At 46.8% G+C, this 20,848-nt stretch overlaps 1 protein-coding gene across 1 annotated transcript in view; it reads left to right on the top strand.

Annotated features, from left to right (window-relative positions):
* The window catches only part of AGBL4 (AGBL carboxypeptidase 4), a 981,249-nt gene extending 969,509 nt beyond the window's left edge, over positions 1–11,740 (top strand). The window contains exon 13 of the mRNA XM_075508731.1: positions 11,607–11,740. Within this exon, the coding sequence (XP_075364846.1) occupies positions 11,607–11,730 (124 nt within the window). The 3' untranslated portion in view covers positions 11,731–11,740. The remainder of the gene's footprint in view (positions 1–11,606) is intronic.
* The last annotated feature ends 9,108 nt before the right edge of the window (positions 11,741–20,848 follow it).

Raw genomic sequence — 20,848 nt, 5'->3', positions numbered from 1 at the left:
AATTAAAGAACCACTGACAGTGGTAACTGAAGCATTTTAATCTCATCAAATATCCATGTCCATCTCTATAGAGACAGCCACGCCAGCAGGGAAAGATACACATCTATAATCGCATTGCACAGAGCAAATTTTTCTCGTTCCCCCACCAGAGTCTAATGGGGTGAGGGATCTTTTGTTTGGGGAGTGCTACCTCGCAGTAAAATCCTAAATACGTAAAGGTTCGGCCCAATGCCAACAGATGTTTAAGGAATAGATTTTTAAAGATTCATGTTGTTAATTTCCTGATAACTTTCAAATACCGGCTTTTCCCTGTAAGTAGACAAATGCCTTCTATTTGTATCCTGGGCTTTGTCACCTGACATTTGATCAGAGCCTGTATATATATAAAATGTACATCAATGAAATGAAATTGTTCTTTGAAGCTGTCATGTTAACTGCAAACCTGTCCAAAAGAAAATCTTGCAAACTGCTGGGAAACAGAAGGGAGATGGCTGTGGCTTTAAATATGCCTTGGCTAGGCAGTGGCACTAGGAAAGGACTGGAATATGTAAAATGATACTAAATATCTGTGTAATCAGGACTAATTATATGGCATGGTTATTAGCTTGAAACAGGACATGTTGTGCCCACCGTTTATGAAAATATATTAAAACATTACCAGATTCCACATACTCATTGAAAGAAAGCTGCAGAGTTAATAAACGTGTAAGGGACAACTAATTGGCTGCTTTGTCCCAGCCTACTACAGGCAGAACAATTTCTGTTTGAGGGAATTAGTGCAGCCAAAATGTGTTATAATGATAGCCCTGGAAATAGCAACAACCTGCAACACTTCCAGAGCACATCTGACTGAAAGATCTTAAAGAAGGAAACGTTTATGTTGGTATCACCATGTTGCAGAGAAGGAAATTGAGGCACAGAAAGGGAGAGATGGTCCTGAGAGTCAGAAATATGGCTGGTACCCAAATTCAGGCACCTTTCAAGAGTTTAGTCCATGCAGTCAGGCTGTCTGACAACAGCCGTCCTAGAGCATAGGCAATGCGGGCAGTTCAGTGGGAACTGAATTAGGATCATCTGGAGCAAGAGGCAAGAACTGATGCAACAGCTCCAGTTACAGAACCAAGATTGAGGCTGGGGCTAGGGTACCCTCTGCTATCCCGTACACTTGTGCAGCTTATTTCAAGAGGTAAAGAGAAATAGCTATATATATATAAGATGCTTATGTGCCTGTAAGTGAATCCAACTGGTCGGCTGGACCTGTGGTTAAATTCCACCTACCCTTGTCTACAGAAGCCCCTGTGACAAGTGTCACCTTAGATGGTGCCTTCAGTTCCTTGCTGTGGAACTGCGCCCACCACCCTTCCAGGAGTCAGGCTCCACCGACTTCCCAAGAGGCTACCATGAAAGTGAGGTTAGGGCTGGTGCCCTCAAGTATTTGCTGAGCCTGCCAGTGTGTGAGGCAGTAGGGGTGCTGTGTTTTGTCCCTGAGTGGCTGGTTGCTAGACATTAATGTTGAACCTGTCGTGGTTGTGGTGGTCTCTTAAGGGTTGGGGTGAGCTTTGGTGCACCTAACTCCACACTGGGCAATCCTGTTCCCTCCCAACATGTCCCCACCAGCAAGAGGAGGTGTTCACAGTTGCAGGCCATAGACATCAAGCTTAGAAGCTTCTGCTCCCTCTGTAACCAAAGGAACCTCTGAGCAACCCTGAAGTCCCCAAGTAGCTCCGATCCCTGAAAAGACCTCTGGACTGTGCACTGACTCTGTAGAGAGGCCAGACATGACAATTAAATGCTTAAAGGGCTTTTTTTTTAGCACTGTCTTTACTTCGTAGACAGTTCTTTCTTTACCCCCTCCCTGTCCAGCATGGTTATTCTCCGGTGCACCCTCCCTCCCACCACAGCTCATCCAGTCCCTCCCAGAACCCTTCAGCCCGTTCTCTCTGGCTGAGCTTCCTCCAGCCTTCCCCCAGTTCCCCCGGGGAGCCCAGCCCAGTGGCCACACAGGGTTTCCCACGGCCTGCAAGGGAAGGTCAGGACTTATTTCAAACAGTAACCCCAATGTGTCCTGCAGTCCTCAGCATGGGAAGACCCCATGATCCCAAACGCCCAGTTCAGAAAGATAACGTCCGTTGTTATCAGCATGCTAAGCAATTATTTTCCTGAAGGTGATGTGTCTACGGCAAGATGACTCAGCTGGGGAGGGCAGGAAGGTTAGAATATTTTCCTATGTGAGCTAATGAATTAAAAGCCTTGCTAAAAATGCTGGACGTTTTCTGGAGTGACAAGCTGGGAGGCCTAAGAATTTCTAACAGAGTAAAAGAGACCTCTATGCTGCCTACAGAAGCTGCTGGAGAAGAGAGCACTGCCACTTAGCCATACTTCAGAGAAGCTCAGGAAAGTCTGTCCTGGACACAAAGACATCTCTCTAAGGTTGGGTTAAGTGGGCACAGAGCAGGAGAGCGCAGTGCAGAAAGGGGCTGTTGGGTGGCAGTGAAGGTTCATGCCCTTCCTCGCCTCTTGTTACTGTCCTTTTTCAAGCTGCTCATTTACCAGCAACTTCTGCTCCCACTGCACTCACTGGAAAGCATTTGAGTAGGGCTCCCTTTGATGCTGCTGGTGGCACAGGGAGCTCTTCCTCTTACTGAGTCTCTGGCCTGCACTCACCTCTTTCTACTTGTGCCAGAGTAAAGGTTAAGATTGCTTGGGTCGAAAGTGAGAAATGTCCTCCACTGAAATCTTTGGTAAAAGGTGAAAAATTTGTAATAGATTAAGAGAAAGCAGAGTACAACTGTTACAAAGAATGGTTAAGGTAGGAAAACTGAATTTTTGCTGAAAAATTTGCAAATGCCAGTCACCTTGCACTGCCTTAAGTCCACCCCTTTGCCCATATCAGCATTGCTCTGTTCTTTCACTCTGGCTCATTGACTGCGCAGCAGAGCCCTGCTCCAGCACAGTGTCAGCAGAGGAAATGTTGCCTCTTTAAACCACTGACATTTTTTCTCTGAGAGCCACCAGTTCCATGTTTCTCATTTTCTGGACACACTGGAGTTCAAATTATAGAAGCGCTGAGTGCTTACAGCTCTGGCTGAGGTTAGGGGAGCTGGGCTTTGAGCAGACACAATGTGGGTACCCTGAAAAACCCCACCTGGGCCTTGCTAGTGGAGCATTCTGCAACTCATGTCTGCACCACGTTTTCCTGTAGGCAAAACCCAGGCTCTCTGCTCACAGGAGTGTTGGAAGAGAAATTCCTTCCTGTGTGGGAAGCTCACAGTTGCTGCACTGATACACATGAGAGAAAGGTCCAGGAGAAGATGAATAATTCTGTCTAAGAGCAGGGATTTGATGGCATGCAGCAAATAATGCCTGGGGCCATACACTGAACAAAAAAAGGACAGAACAAAATATTGACTGGCCCCTCATTAATTGCCGTCTGTCCATCGTGCCCTGAATGAAGCAGCAGTCTTGTTGAAGAAAAAGTAGGCTGTGATGAGGTAATTAAAGACCACATCAGAAGCATATCTGCCAGGAGGTTGAATTAAAATTGCTCTGACAGCCTTTATTCTGGCAATTCCTCCTTTTGCTGCTTGACTTTGCAGACTTAATGATGATGTATGAGTTCACAGCTGCGTATCCAGCAGGCTGGATGGGCCCATGGGACTGTCCCATCATCCTCAGAGGAGATGGGCACCATCATCTGTTTCACACTGGGTGGGGCTGGGGAATGTCTTCCTGTCTATGGGCACAGTCTGATCAGAGGCACTTCTGCCAGGACAACTCAGCCTTTCAAGTTTTGCGCCCCATCTTGACACTAAAGAGCTGTGTCCAGAGGTTTTGTGGTCTTACAGGCTCAGACTGATACCATCCCGGGGATTTGCTGCTTTCTGGCACGTGCTGTGTGCGGGTCCTTCTGTCCCTCTGGGTCTGGGATGTTCTTCCCAGTCCACCTCTTCCCATGTTTCAGAAAAACTCCTCTCTACACTTTTAAGTTCTGCCTTCAGGATTTTTGAGGTTTCACCTACATCTAGTAGTGCTTTCTTTGACCTGGCCATGACTGACATGAGAGCTGGGACTGAAGCGATCTGGGACTGAAGCCACCTGTCTGCTTTATGTAGATGGCTGCTTCTTGTCATTCTCTAGGGGCTCTGTTTGCTGCCATCCCCAGCCCACTTAAATCACTGCCTTGTCATCTTTTCCCCCAGCATTTTCAGTGGCTAAGAGGAGAGCAGAGTCTAATAAACAGAAAAAATATTCTAGACCAAATTTGATCTCAGTGAAACAGAGATCTGAAATACTCCACAGCTTCCGGGGCACAGTAGCATTGCAATGCTGTGAAAGTGAGAGAAAGAAAAATCGGCACCTTTTCTTTTTTTCCCGTGACTTCTTTCACATGGAAGGAGATGTTGCTGGCCATCTTTGAGCCATTCATTCCTTGGTCTCTGGGTGACAGGGCATAGGCATGTGTCAGTATAGGAAAATATAGCCCAGTTAGCAAACTGGTTTGAATGAAATGTCTGTCTGGGCCAAACAAACTACACATTCTCCAACACATGGGCAAGGAGGCAGCTCAGATTTCAGCTGCCCATTTCAGCCAGTTACCACTGCTACTAAAAGCAAATTCAGTGTCTCCATATTTTTTAATTTTTTTTTGTTATTGCAAAATAAAACTGACTTGGGTCTTCAAGGAGAAGTTCCCCAGAGCAATCTTGAAGACGTTTGTGGGTCTGGCCATTCCCCTTGCCCGCAGAGGATACACGCAGGCTCTTCACCTCCCCAGGCTACTTGTAACATCAGCAGCTCACCCTACTATGCCCCTGAGGGGGTGAAGGGACTCCGAGAAAGTCCCAAAGCACCAAAACGGTGCCAGTATCATTAACGCCAGTACCATAAACGTCAATGCCTCTTGAATTGTGCAGACACAGCAAAGTAAATGGTTTGTTCCCCTTCCTCCAGTGCTGCTCCAGAGAAAGGTCAGCAAAACCACTTACAATTTGTAGAGAAAGAAGGAAATGAAATGAGGGCAGGAAAAAAAAAACCTCAGCTGCAAAACTCTCCATCACCATCCTGGCTCCCTTGGAGGGAGGACTGCAACCTATCTCAGGGATTTCACCAGGACCTGGTCCATGGGTGCCCTATAGCTGTGTCGCTTTTGTAGGGACAGGCAGGACCAGACTGTATTTAAAAGTCTTCCCTGTGTTACTGGCAGGGCCAGCCAGGGCTGCACTGGTGCACGATCCTACCAGCTAGCACAGAAATGCCACCTCGCAGCCGGAGCCTGCAGACTGTCTTAACTGGCTCCCTGCCTGTTCAAACAGTGCAAAGCTCATATGAGTGTCTAAAAAAGCCCTTGCTTTACCCTCCCACATTGTCCGGTGCTCCTTTAAAGGGAAAATAAAAAAAAAAAACAAACAACAAACTACTGAGGAGTCAAACAACTTCAATCTGATTTCCAGGGCTGTAAATTGTATTAGTAATGGGAGCACTACTATGGTTTAAAGGCAAATTATATGTCTTGCCTCAAAAATTAATTTTTGTTTTTTCCCCCCTTCTTTATTGGTAATTATAATCTGTCAGCTCACTCCCACACACGTCTGCACGTTTTATGCAACTCTTGATACTTGTAGCTGTCGTTAAAGAAAACCTTTCAGGTTTTAAACAGTGACACATTTGCGTGGGTTCAACGAAAAGGATCCATTTGCAGAGTTTGGGGAGATTTGCAGTGCTTGGCCAGCTCCCAGCAGAGGGCTCACCAAAATACCACATTACAACAATTACCTTGTCAAGCACTTGGGAAACAGAGTGCCGGCTGGAAGAATTTTACCCTGGATTTAAGCACATACACACTAAAGCACATGCAAACAGCCAAATACACCTCCGGCTTGGTCCTGCTTTCAGACAGTCCCTGAACAAAAGGTGTGTAAAAATACTTCAGGACTAGCCCGGGGGGCCAGTGTGCCTGAAGGGTGGCCCAGCAGGAGAAAATAATCTGCATTACTGTATGAAGAAGATTGGGTCCATGTTAACAATCCCTTTCAAAATGAAGGTGCTGTCAGCTGATTTAATTTAATTTACTCTACCTTAATTTACTTTTGGAAATGAGCTAAATGAATAAATTGAATTATGGCTCCTTTAACTCTGAAGGAGCATATCCACATAGGAGCTTACTGTGGCTAATCAGCTTTACATTTATACCCTAAATGTATTTGGATTAGCTCTTACAGGCATCCTCATATAGATACGCCTGGAGATACCCACCTGCTTTCACTTTCCTTCCTTGGGCTTGTTGCTCTGAGGAAGCGAGGGCTCAGTAAACAGATTTAGAGCATCTGTGTTATTTCATGCCTCACCCCTGTCTGGATTTACCCTGCATTTCTAAAGAGCAAGACAGAGCATTCTGCTCTGAAAGCAGAGACAGCTGCTATGTGTAGGGTGGGTCAACATGGGTAATGTCTGATGTACATAGCACGTTAATCCCAATATCATATTGCTAACTTGAACAAGCTCAAGAGACTGTCATTTTCTGCTACATCTCATCAGGTAAATGCAACCCATTATTCTCCTGCTGCTCCTTAGGAAATAGGAGGACAGGAGACAAGACAAAGCCTACTCCCATCCTCTCTGCAGCTTCCTGCTCCAGGGTCAGGAAAGATATACAACGATGGCTGGGTCTGAGCCACGTGCATTGCTTGTAATTGTGGCTACTTCTCCTTCTCTTGTGTGATAATGTGGTTCCAGTTACAAGCTAATTGTTCCTGCCTCCATGCACTGTCTCCTCGGTGAAGCAGGTATGCCTTGCTGCAGTGAGCTGGGGAAGGAGGGCAGGATCGGATGGATGGATGACAAATAGCAGGATCCGTTCGGTGGCAGAGGGACAGACTTCTGCAAACTCTCCTGGGGAGCAGGCTCTAATATGATGCCTTCTCTATAAGCAGCATGGACCAGCCCCTGCATTCAGAAAGGTAGGGCCACAGGGTATGGACCTGATGAGATTTCCAGATAATGCTGGAATTCTCCATGCAGCACATTAGTGGGATTTGTATGGCCCAGAAATCATAATCTGCTGTATGTAATAGGTGGGTGGTCGTCTGGCAAGCGCAAATTTGTGCTCACTTTCTGGAAATAGGCACTGGTGACCACTTGAAAAAAAAAAAATCAAGCCTGTGGTAATGGCTGAAGACTACTGACCTTTGCTCTAACATTTCAAATTTGTTTTTATTCCTTCTAATTGGCCTTGCTTTGGAGCATGCACATTACCTAACTGCCAGGGCACTGGCTGTCATTATCTGCTGGGCCATTTGATTTGTGTTTTTTACGTTTGAAACTTGTCAGACGTTCCCAGAAAATACTGCGCTCCCCTTGCAGTGTCAAATATGGGCCTGGTTAATTGTGCATGCCTGAGAGTGAAGCATTTGAAGTAATCAGGCATTGATTGTTTAGCTGCGATGGACGCAACGGAAACGCGTCCCCTCTGTATAGAGGGGAAAGTGTAAAAATTAGATCAGCAGCTACATGACAGCAGCCAGATTTCTTGGTTTCAGGGATCAGAGGTTAGTCATTTTCCAGCCTTGATGATTCATTTTTGATCCCACTCACGTGGCTTGGATAACTTCGTTTTCTCGTCCCTTTGCAATTCAAACACAAATTCTCTTCTATTTTGGCCCTCTTTAATACACCAGCTGCAAAGTCACTAATTCAAATCTCTTGCTCCCCACCTCAACTTGCTTTACCTGATGGAAACAAAAGTCAAGAAATGGGTGTGTGAAAGAGCTCAAAATACCACAGTGGCACAAGCGTGCCTATGGCGGTGGCTTTGTAAAGCTCAGCTCATCTAAAACATTAGCCCAGTTTGTAAGTCTGCTGATTCATTTTAAGACCTTTAAGGTTTAAGGTTTCCTAACAATTAGAAATCCAGATACAGTTGTTTTAGATGTGAACGTGTACACGACATTTGGAGTAGATGTATATCGGGCTTGTCTTCCTGTAGTTGGGCTGAAAGCGCTACAGGAAGCAATAGGAATATCCCCATTTTGCAGAATGTGAAAAAGAGCATCGCTGGAAACACCAAGCTGTTAGACCTCAATGTGAATTATGCATCTGCTGTATTTAGATAGCAGCAATTTTGCTGTTGAAATCAGAGGTTGGCATTTTTTTCCCATGGGGTTCTGTAACTCAAAATTGTGTTGAGATCAAGCATGTAGTGGGGTTTTTTTAGCTGTAAAGGTGAATGTATTCAGATTATTCAAGTGGTGATTTTTTGGATGTACAATTAGTTGACTGAGAGATGTGGTATAAATTTGGTATTGTAATTGCTATGCCTCTGAGATTTCAATTTGCAAAACAGTTTGCGTGGCTGCAAGATTAACTGTTGTATGTGCGATGCAGCAGACTTGGGATTTGATCGTGACTGTCTGTCAGTTGGCTGTATGTCCAAAAAAATCACTTTGTCACAAGTACCTGATGTGAACAGAGTGGTGGATATTCACGATGCTTCAGTTCAGTGGATGCCTGGATGGCCGCTAAAAAAGGCCAGTGTCTAAAAATCCCACCTGTAAGTGCTGTTGGTTAGACAGGATTTCCTTTTTCTGTGTTACTCAAATCATGAAAAAGGAAGGAGGTTTAAGACCCATTTTTATCCTCTTTGCATGTTTCATATTATATTGTTTCCTTCACTTGCAGAGAGGAGAATGGGAATGACGTTCAGCAGCACTGCTCTAGCGGACTGGATGAGCGGGCACAGAGAAATCGGTGTCTGTACGGAAGAGCCAGCCTCAGGACGGCCAGGAGCCGAGCCCTGCCTGCCCGTCCCGTGCTGGCTCTGCCCTGGGAGTGGGCAGGCAGGCTGTCAGCAGCGACACGGGCAGTGCTGATGCAGCCCCAGGGCAGGGGATGGACTGACTGGCTGGCTTTCCTATGTTTTGTGCGATTCCCCATTTGGTCCACAGCTGCTGCTGTGTTTGGGTCTCCAGTGTTGTCTAGGAACATGTCAATATAATTATACACAGAACCAGAGAAACCGCTTGTTCTCACTTCAGTGTGCCTTTCAGGTCTCCCTCCCAGGGTCCTAATTTATTTATTTTTGTCTCAGTGTTTATCTCTTCAAAATACCACTGTGCCTTAGGTTGGTGATTGAACTGTGGAGATGCAGGAGATGCTGAGCTGGTGGCAGCTGCGACTGCAGTGAGGAGGGGAGGGCTGGTGGAGGTAAAGCTCTCTAAGCCCTGTGCCCTATCGGCCCTTACATTATTTCAATTCTTTTAAAATGTATTTTAAAACCTCCTTCTGCAAATAAAAGCAGAAGCACTGACAAACACACACCTGCGAGGTGGGGAAGGCAGGTTTCTCTGTGTTGCTACGGCAGGCAGGTTTAGAGGGGCCCAGTTCCTCAGGGGTGAGTCAGGGTGGAGGGATGAAGAAACCTGGGTTTCCATCTCAGCTCTTTTCCTTTCAGTTCTCCCCAAATCTGCTGCATGGCCTTTGGTAGGTCACTTCACTTTTGGTAACATGGCTATGTGAACGGATAGGTCCCCCCCTTCCTAGCATTTGTGTCTCAGTAGGAACTGGTACAGCACCAACGCCAGCGTGGCTGGGTCTCCAGCTGCCGTAGCGAATACAGATAACTGATACTAGAGGGAGCAGACTGACTGCTTAAAGAGTAGATCGGGCACAAGTACAGGACCCTCTCCATTTGTGTCCTGCCGTAGCAGTGGGGGGGTGAATGAGCAAAATCGGCAGGGCATGGCAGGTACTGGGGGGCCAGGAGCCTGTCTGAGTGGGCATCCTGAAGGCTCATCGGAGCCCCTTGGCTGGTGTGAGCAAGGCTGACAGCGCGGTTTGATTTCCTTCCTCGGGATGGGAATGGATAGTCGGGTTTTGCTGCTTTTACAAAGGAGAAGCCATCAAAAGGTGTATCTGCTTTTACAGCCGCAGCACTGCCAGCTTGGCGAGGGGAGGTAATTCACACTCTGCCAAGATAAGTGGGAGATGCAGCACCACAGGGCTGGAGCTTGGTACATGCAGGGGACGATGATGGCTGCTCGGAGCTGGTGCTGCTTGGGGTGAGCGCGGAGGGACCCCACTCTCTGCCAGCAGTCTGCAGGCAGGGCTGTAGGGCTGCCTTGGCTGCCAGCGGGCAGCCAAAAGCTGGTTCCTCTGGCTCCTGGTCCCAGCGTTTGGCTCAGAGGCACCTTTGCAGTTCCAGTGCAACCTGCCAGTGCTGGTAGGGAGCTGTGAGGCGAAGCTCCTCACTCTGGGATGGCCCAGTGCTGGCCAAGCCTCCCAGAGCAAGGGATGGTGCTGCGGGACCCACACTCCTTGTCATTCAGCCTCTCATCAAAGCGAGGTCTCTGGGTACAATGGTGTGAGTTGTGCCACTTTCTTGCCAGGCCTGGCTCTGCCCCGCAGCTAGGCAGACCAGGGCTGAGGCTGTCCGGTCGCTTGTGCCCGTCTTGCTGTGCAACACAAGTGTGTCAGAACCTGGAGGGAGGAGAGGTGGCAGGAGCACTGGGCTGTGAGATGGAGGATTTTAATTAAGACCTTTAAGCAAAGAGGCTATATAAGTAAATAGAACAGAAATGTTACAGAATTAACTGATAATGAAGGATAGAGATTTACTTTTCCTTAAAGTAGTTAACATTCATCTTGCACACCATAAACACATACCCAGCAGCACTTTGTCTGGGAAACAAGTAGTGAGACTTATCAGGAACCAAAGCCTTACAAAGTAGGTCTGTTCACATGGACAAGCTGCGGGAAGCCGAGGAGCTGTTTCTGTGGTGCTGAACTGTGATGAGCTCAGTTCTTATCCTGTGAACTCCTGGGGCATCACTGCAAAAGTACTTTGTATTTAGCATACCTCTGCTCCTTTGGAGGTCAGTAGTTAAACTCCCACTGCTCTGTTAGGACTACAGCCCAAAAGGTGCGCTGGAAATGCAACACTCCAAATAGTGACAACTAAAGTTCTGCATGACCGTTAGATAATTTGAGTTAACGGACACAGAGAAATAGCAGTATCACATCAGGCTCTTTGAAGGCTCTGGTCTGGATGCTGGAAGCACTGGCATCATGTGTTGGGTGACGGGTGATCCTCTGCCATGCAGCGGGAGTCTGCCACTAAAGAGTTTGGCCCCAGCTGTGAACATCCCTGGCAGTGGGGGCAATCCACTGGTGAGCAGACCCGTGAACACAGCTGTCCTGTGAACGGTATATGCCCCAGAAGGAAATATTCACAGTGACACAAGGGCTGTTAATGAGTAGAAATGAAGTGAAACATTTCGGGCATGTGGGGGCTGCAGTGAGAAGAAAACAGCAGTAAGTGCATTAGCCCAAAGGGAAGCAGTGGGGTCCTTCTCTTGGAGAGCTCAGAGCTAGTGCAAAGCCCTTGAAGTCTCCTGGAAGGACTAACCCTGCGCTGGCCAGAGGAGGAGGGGACCAGCTGGTCTTTAACCACCTCTAATTTGTCTCGAGCTGCCAAAGCCTTCCTTGCAGATGCACTTCACTGTGAGACTTTACACATGGCTTCTCCTCAGAGCACACCCCACACACGGCTTACCTGCTGCTGAAACACCGCAGTGTTTTACAATACCTGTCCTCTCTCTCTCTTCCTTTGGCAGGAAAGAAAAACTGCCGCTTTTTAAATGCACTACCCAGCGGGGCCAAGGGAACAGCCATGCTGGCAGCAAGCCGGAGAAGAGGAGCCAGGGGCATCTGAAGGACCAGCCTCTCTCCATGCGGTGAGAGGAGAGGAGAGGAGGCTGGTCTGTGAGGCGAGGCGGAGGAGCACGTCTGGATCTGGAACCGATGATGTTTCTCTTTTATTCCCAGACAAGTATTTTGAAGATAACAAATAGTCCAAGGAGGAAAGAGGGAGAGGGAAATTAGCTAGAAATTTTACTATTGATTCTTTTTTTATTTATAGATGGTAAATCAATTTCAGGGCTTTTTTATCGTTTTTTTTTTTTCCTGGTCTCATCTCTGGGAAAAAAAGAGTGACTTGATAGATTTACAGAAATCATTTGCAGTGGCTGAAAAGCTATTTGTTAAAATGAGAAAGCCTCCCCTTCCTCCACCAGCCTTGCTCTCTCTCTTTAAAGGGGTAATCCATACGATGAGCTAACGAGGGAGTCCTGGCTCCCCTGCTGCACCATGTGATGTATTCCCTTTTAGTGTCAGGCTCAGAAGCTCTTATGCCAATTGCATGTGCTAGCCCTGTTAGCTTGCATTAAGAGAGCCTGATAAATAGCTTCTGGGAGTCAGGCAGGCACTCCTCAGTGTGCCGTTTATCATCCGCTGCATGGTTAGGTTTTTTGCTCTTCTATCAGATCATTTGAGGAAAGGGGTCATATGAGAAATGTTACTGTCAGGCTGCAGGCATGAAACTCGCTGCAAGACCTGTCTAACAGGCAGGAACCATGGTCCTCCAGCAAAAACTGGTTGGGGTCTAGAAAGACTGGACTTCCCACCAGATGTACGACTGAGGCAATGTGAGCTCGGGGTAGTGCTGAAAGGGCTGAACGGTGTTGTGCCACCACTGTAAGAAATCCCAGGTAAAACTTCACTGTCCTCCCATTACATGGACAGCATGTGAAATCCCTGCTTGAAGCCACCGTCACTAGGCAGTCTTGTCTCCTGTCTTGTGTGACTAATTGAAACATCTGCCAGCAATGTGGATTTGAAGCGCGATGCCAGTGCTTCTCAAACTGGAGAGTAAAAGAGGGTGATCCTGAGGGGAGTCCAAGTGTCTTCCAGGGGATGGGAAGGGAGAGTGCACTTAGAGGTGCCTCTTGCCAACCCATCACAAGACCCAGGAAGCAGCTTCTCTTCACTGTCTTCTGCTAGGAGTCGGGCTTCAGTGGTGGCTTGGAGTAAAGAAGGTGCTAAGACCCAGTGGATAGAGAGGGAAAGGATGAACCAGACGGGGGTAAACAAAGACGTGTGAAACAAGACTGAATGAGCTCCTCTTTGTGTGGGGCGGCCCTGAAGAAGTAGTAGTCCCAGATACTCCATTCTCTAGTAAAAGAGCTGGGTTGGTTGCTCCTCTCCCCTTTCCCAGGACTTGAGCGCCATGATCTAGGAACAGAGTCAGACTCAGCTGGGTCCTCACTCTGGCCTGTGTGTGAGAGGAACGCATCCTGGGGATAAATGAAAAGGTATGAGACAACTGAGAATTATAGCCTAAAATAGGCCTTCCAGGTCACTTAAATTTACTGTCCCTTGTGAAAGTACTCTGTGATTCTTCAGCAATGGAGACCTGTCTGCAAGGCCCGAGCATGACCAACACTGAACAAAGGTGTGATCTAGGAAGAACTGAAAGCAGCTTGGGTTGCATTTATGCAGCCAGGAAGCTAGTAGGCCCTCATATGTTCTCATCTGTCTTTGAATACAGTTCCCATATCTATGTCTTGATGGATAGAAGGGAGCTCTGTGTAAGGTCCTTGAGCTCCTTTCCATACAAGTAAACACAAACCAAGCAGGGTCAAGGCTGAAGTCTGCGTTCTGTGTCTCAGGACCCCACATGCACTTCTGGAACCACATCACAACAGACCTCCTGGGAGCAACTGGCACATGGTTTCCATCCAGGTAGCATTACTGCAGCCAGAAAGAGTGAGCAGGTACAAGTCAGGATAAAAATTTGGCTTTGCATGCCTCTGAAAAAGGACAAGCTACTCAGGATCTGACAAAACTTGAGCTGATTGTGTCTGTGCATTAGTCACCCGTTAGCTGGGCTTTCATTAGTTAGTTTCTCACTGATAAGGGGAACTTGGTTGAAAACAAGAAAGAGATATCCCACCAGAAGGAAAATGATTTAAAACACCAAGCAAACCTGATATTGTTAGTATTTCAAGGTGAGGGGGTTAAACTGTGCATGTTTTTAGGGGGAATAAAATGCCTTCATATGATGAATTCCAAGGCATCCGAAAAGGCACAGTGCTGGCTCTCTGTCTCCAAAAGCAGAGTAATGAATAGCAGTGACAGTGTGATAATTAAAATGACCTCTTGGAGATATGGATTAGAAGGTACGCAGAGGGGGGATAAGTTCCCCTTTGAATTAATCTAGTGTTAATTTACGACTATCGTTGGGTTTTATAGGGTTTTAGTGGAAGACTTTCAAAGTTGGTTTACTGGGGTGATAATGTTCCTTCTGCATATTCATTGGAAAAACACTTGCAGAATTCCTCATTACTGCTTTTTGAATGGTTCTGTATATACATATATATATATATATATATATATATAATGAGAGAGTTTCAGGTATTGCTTAGCTGCTAAAGAGTCTACTCTAAAAATATGAATAAAGTGATAAAAGCAGCTGTGGAATGAGTGTGTTGTTTCATTTTCATTCCTTCCTCCTCACAGGCTTCCAGAGTTGCTTCAAAACCAAGATGTGGACAAGCGGGTTCTGGGAAGCTCTTGTGCTGCCCTGCTATCAGTTGTCAGAGGCTCCTGCCATCTGACTTCTAAAAGTCAGTCTTTTAAGTTTAGATTTAATAACTGGATCATCCTGGAAATCACTGTCTCCGCTTCTTTCTTGTCTCCTGCCACCCATATCTGCCCCACAGCCTGCAATTTCTAGGTCTTAGTATGGACCTAATGTAGAATGCTCATCTCTGCCCAAAATGCTTCCTTTCTGCTGAGATATCCTAAGCTTTTAGTTGGATAGAAAGGACAGATTGGAGACAGTTACCCATATGGGAAATGATGACATCCCATTTGTCAACTCCCATGCTGGTAACCTTCTTCCCATCCTCTCCACCTGCCTAGCAATACCATAACATCCAAACATAAGGTTATCTGCCAAGAGCATCTGCCTAGCTCCTCAGTCAGGCAGCACGCCTGTTCTGGAGCCCACCCTCCCCGTCCTTGTTCCAGCACGTCATGTTCAAACTCCTTGCTCTTGCCTCCCATTTCAGGCCTGTCTCAGTTTGTCTCTGGCACCTTCTGGTCCACGCACAGCCACAGATGCCGCTACCCATTTTTTCCACCCTGAGATCCCAATCATGCCTCCTCTGAAGCCTATAGGCAGAGTTGACTCTACAGTGCTTTCTCCAGAGACCCACCTCTGCTTTCGGGGTTCACCAATAAACCATGTTTCTTGAAAGCTCTCCCTGACCAGCTGGGGATGGGAGCTGGAGCCTTTCACTGCAGGCTCTTTGCTAGCTTGCATGATGAGGGCTTACACTTTGGTGTGGCAGAGTACGTGTGATGCGCACACACTATCTCACAAATGCTTGGGGAGAGCATCATGGCAGCTGAAAATATGAGACCTTTTGCTCCCAGTCTCTAGTTCGCTTTCCTCCCACACGAGCGCTGAGGTCCTTTTCCTCCATCTGAGTGGGCAGATCCTGCTTCAGAGCCTACTTCTGGCCTGCCATGAACCTCTTCTCCCTGGGGAAGATAATCTGTCTTAGACGTAAGTAATGCACGTTGTACACTCAACAAATAATTCTTTACTAGTCACCTGTGTCAGGTTCAAGGTAAGGTAACACCAGGGATTTTGAAAGGTTCAGAAGCCAATATGGGTCCACAACTGGGCATCTAATTTGACAGAACGGTATTTACTCTTCAGAACAAAGGCACATGTTTATCTGAGCACAAGTGGAGAGCTCTTCTTGTCGGGAGCCCAGAGCCCCGTTGCGTTGCCCTGCCTGTTTCCCCTCTCTGCTTGGGGAGCTGGAGGGCTCTCCCTTGGAGCACTAGCAATGTATTTACCTCCCTTTGTACAGGACTGGGTGATGAATATTAAAATGCCAAAATTAACTTGTTTTCTGTGCATTCTGCTCTCCTGACAAGAAAATCCCGCTACAAACCCCTGCGCAGGCAGTCTAACTGCGCTGAATTGGACCCTCGCTGTGAGGGGATTATATATTCTGATTGGGGCTGCGTTCGCAATTATTTTCTCTGCCACACCAAAGACCTTTACTGCAGAGCTGCAAACCAGTTATAGGAACATGAAATGCTTTGACTTCTTCACTAGGGAAACATTAATCCAATCACAGGTTATGTCCATTACATACTATGGCAATACTGTATACAGGAATTCCCGGGAGAAGGTTCTACAAAAATTGGAATCTCTCTATAACCATGTTATGAGATTTACTGGTGTGGATAAAATGGGCAGAGTTAAAATTACCAGGCTGGCTATCTCTAAAAGACAGGTGAAGTCTGCTGGCTATCATTGCTTCATAATATTACAAATGGAAAAGCCCTGAAGTAATTGAATAACACATCTGCTGAAAAAAAACCTTGTGAACTGCTATAGCCTAAAGATAGACTGCAAGGAAACAATGTATGTACAGCACCCAGTTAAAAGGAAAAAGATGCTTTTCTTACCTGGTGCAGGAAGATATCGCAAATGCAGATACAGATTCTCTCTTTGCCTCCTAGATTATATGCGTGTGTGTGCTTTATATATGTGTGTGTGTGCATTTGTGTCTCTCTCTTTTCATATAAAATAAGTTAAACCAGCTTCCTCAGCAGCCGGAGGCACGGTGCTGGATGGTAACGATTCATAAGCAGAGCTCACTGCGTTTCCTTTTATACTGGCGGTTGCTAAAAACATTTGACATGGCTGGCAAAGGAGCTGATTTCTGTCCCTCCGTCCCTGTGCAGACAAAGATTTCAAAGCACTTTGCAAGAGTTGCTTAAGGTTTTCCCTGTGCTTTAGTATCAGCATTCAGTGGTCCATAGCCATGGTTTAATAGCAGAGAGCAACTTCACCGGGTCGCTGCAACCCCAGGGCTAGGAGGAAGACGTGTACCGATACCGCTGCTGCAGCCCCGGCCGGGAGCAGTCCGTCCCTGTAAGTGAGTGCCCCTGCACGCGCCGTTCGGAGGGGGAGGACGGCCCACGGCCTCCACCGCCCCAGTGTCGCCCTGTGAAGGCAACCAGGCCACCTCCAGGCACAGAAGGGCCAGGCTTCCCGGAGCCACGCGCTCCAGACCCAGCAGAGCTGACCAGCCGTCATTTCACCCGTCCTCTGCAGGTACGTGCACTATGGACTGGACTTTTTGTGGTGCGTGAGAGGGGATTTCAGATCAGATACAATACATCCTTCCATGGTTCTGCCTGGGCATGGAGGAGCACCTCTCATTACTCACGTTCTTCCCCATCCGGGAGCTCTCAGCAGAGATCCAAGGGCACCTGACATGAACTGCACTGCAGCAGCGTGGCTGTTAGGGGAGGTCATAGCTGGTTAATACAGGGAGGTGTGATTTATTTCCCATTTCACGCACCTCTCCATGGCAGACTAGCACACGTGGAAGGAGATACGCTTTTGAGAGAGCGAGTCCGGAGGGGTTTGAATCTTCCTGTGGAAGGAACACAGGGGAGGCTGAGAGCATGAGTACTGATGGGCAAGGTATGTAGGAGAACTTTGAAATCCGAGTCCTTTTTTTTTTTCATGAAGTTGTTCATTAATAAAGTTCTTTATCATTGAAAATGTTTTAAAAAATCAAAATTTACAAATATGAAAATGCTGCTTTTCCAGTAAGGCTTGAAATTTACTGTCTGGAAGCAGTGGGAACAGAAACCATCCAACTCTAACTTAAGCTGCAGTATCAATAGCCTGGGTGTACAAAGGAAGATTTTCTTACCAGCTAGTATTTGGAACAAAAAAGTACTAGAGCAAGTTATGCCATTGGGGACTAAGTCTTTCTCACAGTCATAAGGGAGCCAATATCCTACTGTGATCCCCCGTTACATACACAAAATTATACGGAGTATAAAGAGTCCCCTGTTCGTTTTTCACATTTCGGGCTGTTACCCCCGGTACTTTCAGCTAAAGCAGCCTGAACAAATGCTGAGGACTTGTACACATTTCCCTTCGGTGCGAAGTGAAGGTGGGGGATTTTTTGATTTTGCTGCGTGTGTGTACCGCTAAGATTAATGAGGATTGTTCCGTAGCATTTATGACCCCTTTTAAGGCCGGATGAAGAAATTTCTAGAGGTGTAATTTTTTTAGGTCCCAAGTGTTACCCACGTTGTGTGACGCAGTTGCGAGACGCCCCTTTACAGAGCCATGCTGCCGTAAACGATGAGGCCGCGTGCCGGTGTTTGCAGCGCTGAATGCAGAGCGCGGTCCTGCAGGGAGACAGCCTGCTCTTGGTGGGAAGCTGTTTTCTGGCAAATCCACGTTGTACTTAGCACTTTCATTTCTTTCTCCCCCAAGGCAGATTCCTTTTCCCTCTTGGTAGGTCACAGCCCTGTCACACTCCCAAGGAGTTTGAGCAGCTGATCCTGAGTCACCAAGTGGAAAACGCATAGCGTGTCTGCGGAGGCTTGACTAAGAAGTAGGAGGAAAAGGGGAGGAAAAAAGATGGAGAAGCACGATTCAACTTTAGCTCAGGAAACTGTCTGGAGCATAGAGGTGCTCTTTAGCATGGGAGTGGCTCTTGCAGAGCTTGTGGTTCAGCACTGAGGGCTGGGTGAAACCTTTGGTCCTTTCAGGTGAAGAAGAGTTTTGCTGTTCTTCTAAATAAAGCCAGGACTTCACCCTGGAAATCTTGAACTCAACTCAGCTCTTCTATGCATCGTATGTTGCAAGATTTAGGATAAGATGAGGAATATTTATTTCTGTGATTCATCTCTACCATCCAAAACCCCATGATATTTCTGCGTCATACTAATGTTGCTTTACACAACAACATTATTTTTTCCTCACTTTTTTTCCATGTGAGGAAACACCCATTTCTCACATGGTGGCCCAAGCCTCAGGCAACTGAAGTGAGCTGAAGCAGGACAGAAGTGGGTCACAGAGCCAACGAGGGAAGTGAATGAGACTCCACGGCTGAGCCATGGCAGCCAGCTGAGTGATGGCAGTGGGTGCTTGGCTAAATCATCACAGATGCTCCCAAGGCAGTGTTGGCAGAGAGTAAACAGTAATTAATAATGGCTGTTAAATGCAGATATTTCATACCTCTCAACCTCGAAAAAATGGGAAGAAGGACTTTTGCAAAATACTTCCTTTTCTGTCACTCCCACGCTACATGTTCAGTACACCCTCTTCCTGAACTGAGCTGTCATTCAGCCATCCTGAGACTCCCCAAACCATTCATCTGAGGATTTCTGACTGAAACGGCTGTAAACATCACAGTTCCCAGGTTATTAGTTAGTTCCATGCCCACGATACGATCGGGGGATCTGCGATGACAGAGGTCGTGTGGAAAGCCACACAGAGACGAACCCCAGAAACCCCCATGCCACTTGCTATAATCAGTGTAGGTGCAACCTTTTGGGGTTAATCTTGCTTGCCCAGGATAACCTCCAGATATCTTTGATGACAAACCAAGATTTCCTAAGCTTCCTTGCTCAACTTCATCATAATTTCACACTTATTACCTCCATGTAGCCCATAAACAAAAAGCTAAAAAGAATGTACGTCATTTAGGCATCGCAGATAGGTACAGAGATGGTTAGCTGCAGCAGTTCTGCCATGAATGCCAATTGTCCTGCCTCCTCATACAGTGGAGGTGCAAGACGTAACAGGGACAGTACGATGGTGCAAAAAGAAATGGTCACAGCCAAGTTCTCCCTTCAACCTGAGGCATGTGGTATTTGAATGAAACTGTTCCCTGGTGCCGATGCCATTTTTAAACAACTTAACCTATAAATTTCAAATCTGTAACTGGATTTAGAGAAGCCTGTGTATGGGTTCCAAAAAAAAAAAAAAATTCTCTAATTTTCATTGATTTAGAAAAATGGTGGCAGTCTGCACAGCGTGGGGCCAGAGGTGGAAACCCAAGCCCTGTTTTGAGCTGGAGTGCCATGTAGCATGGAACATGCCAGGTTAAAAGGAGGGCACATTCCGGGAAGGAGAACCTGTATTTGGAAATCATCAAGGGCCATCAGAGCAACTAGTACTGTCCAGGGTAAATTTACCTGAATTTTCTTCCAACCTCCTCACTATTTCAGTATCCAAGTGCCTGCAGTTTGCATAAAAACATGCTTGTACTCCAGGCTGTAGGTCCAAAACATTGGACTTGACCGAAGGCACAACTGAGAGGGACAAAAAGATGCATATTGCTGCTTCTTTGACATGAGTTGATCAGCACGTTTGTGGTCAGTGTCCTCTCTGCATGCTTCCATGATATGGAGGGTGTGCCTGGGGGTTGCAACAACCCTCAGACTCAGACTTTTTTTTTAATCCCTTACTCTTAAATGCATGCAGGCCAAAATCCTTTGTTATTGTGAGTCCTCTGGCTGAACAGCTACAGGTGAGTTAATAAAAACAACAGTAATGATCACAATCGTATGTATCGGCAGTGGTACAGACTAGCCTCGTGTTTCTGTACCCGAGAAGGAGAAGCACATCCAACATATTCAGCCCTTGGCTGCCCCAAAGCATTTTCTTGTGCTGTTGGGAAGATGGGAGTGCTGCGTGTTTCTGGAGAGGGGATTAATCAGTGGAGCTAAACACCACTAACCCCTCGTTACTGCCTGGCACACACTCAACCAAACCTAACAGAAAGAAGGAAGCAGTCGCTGGTGTAACCTCGGATGGCAGTCTGGCGTAACCCACAGGGACCACGCGCCCCGGCAGGGACAGGGCTGCTCACTGCGCATCGGGTACGTCCCAACCCCATCTGGGCCAGTTCTGGCATCGGAAAAGCAGTTCAGTCCCAAAGCAAGCCACGAGACTAAGTCATCAACACAACTGCACCGATGCCAGTGCAGAATAGCAGGAAAGACTCTATCCCCATGTACTTTTAAATCATCAAGCTAGTAAGTACCCTGGCTTATAAAACGTAATCTTTTAAATGCAGTATGGATTTCTTCCCTGAATTATGCATGATAAGATCTTTAGGCGTGAGCTTTATTTTTTTTACTGAAAGAGCTGTCTTGTGGTGGTGGTGGCGGT

Source organism: Mycteria americana, chromosome 7 (genome assembly GCF_035582795.1).
Source record: "Mycteria americana isolate JAX WOST 10 ecotype Jacksonville Zoo and Gardens chromosome 7, USCA_MyAme_1.0, whole genome shotgun sequence".
Taxonomy (NCBI): domain Eukaryota; kingdom Metazoa; phylum Chordata; class Aves; order Ciconiiformes; family Ciconiidae; genus Mycteria; species Mycteria americana.
Note: the sequence above shows the minus strand (reverse complement) of the source record. Positions and strands in the feature narration are given on the sequence as shown.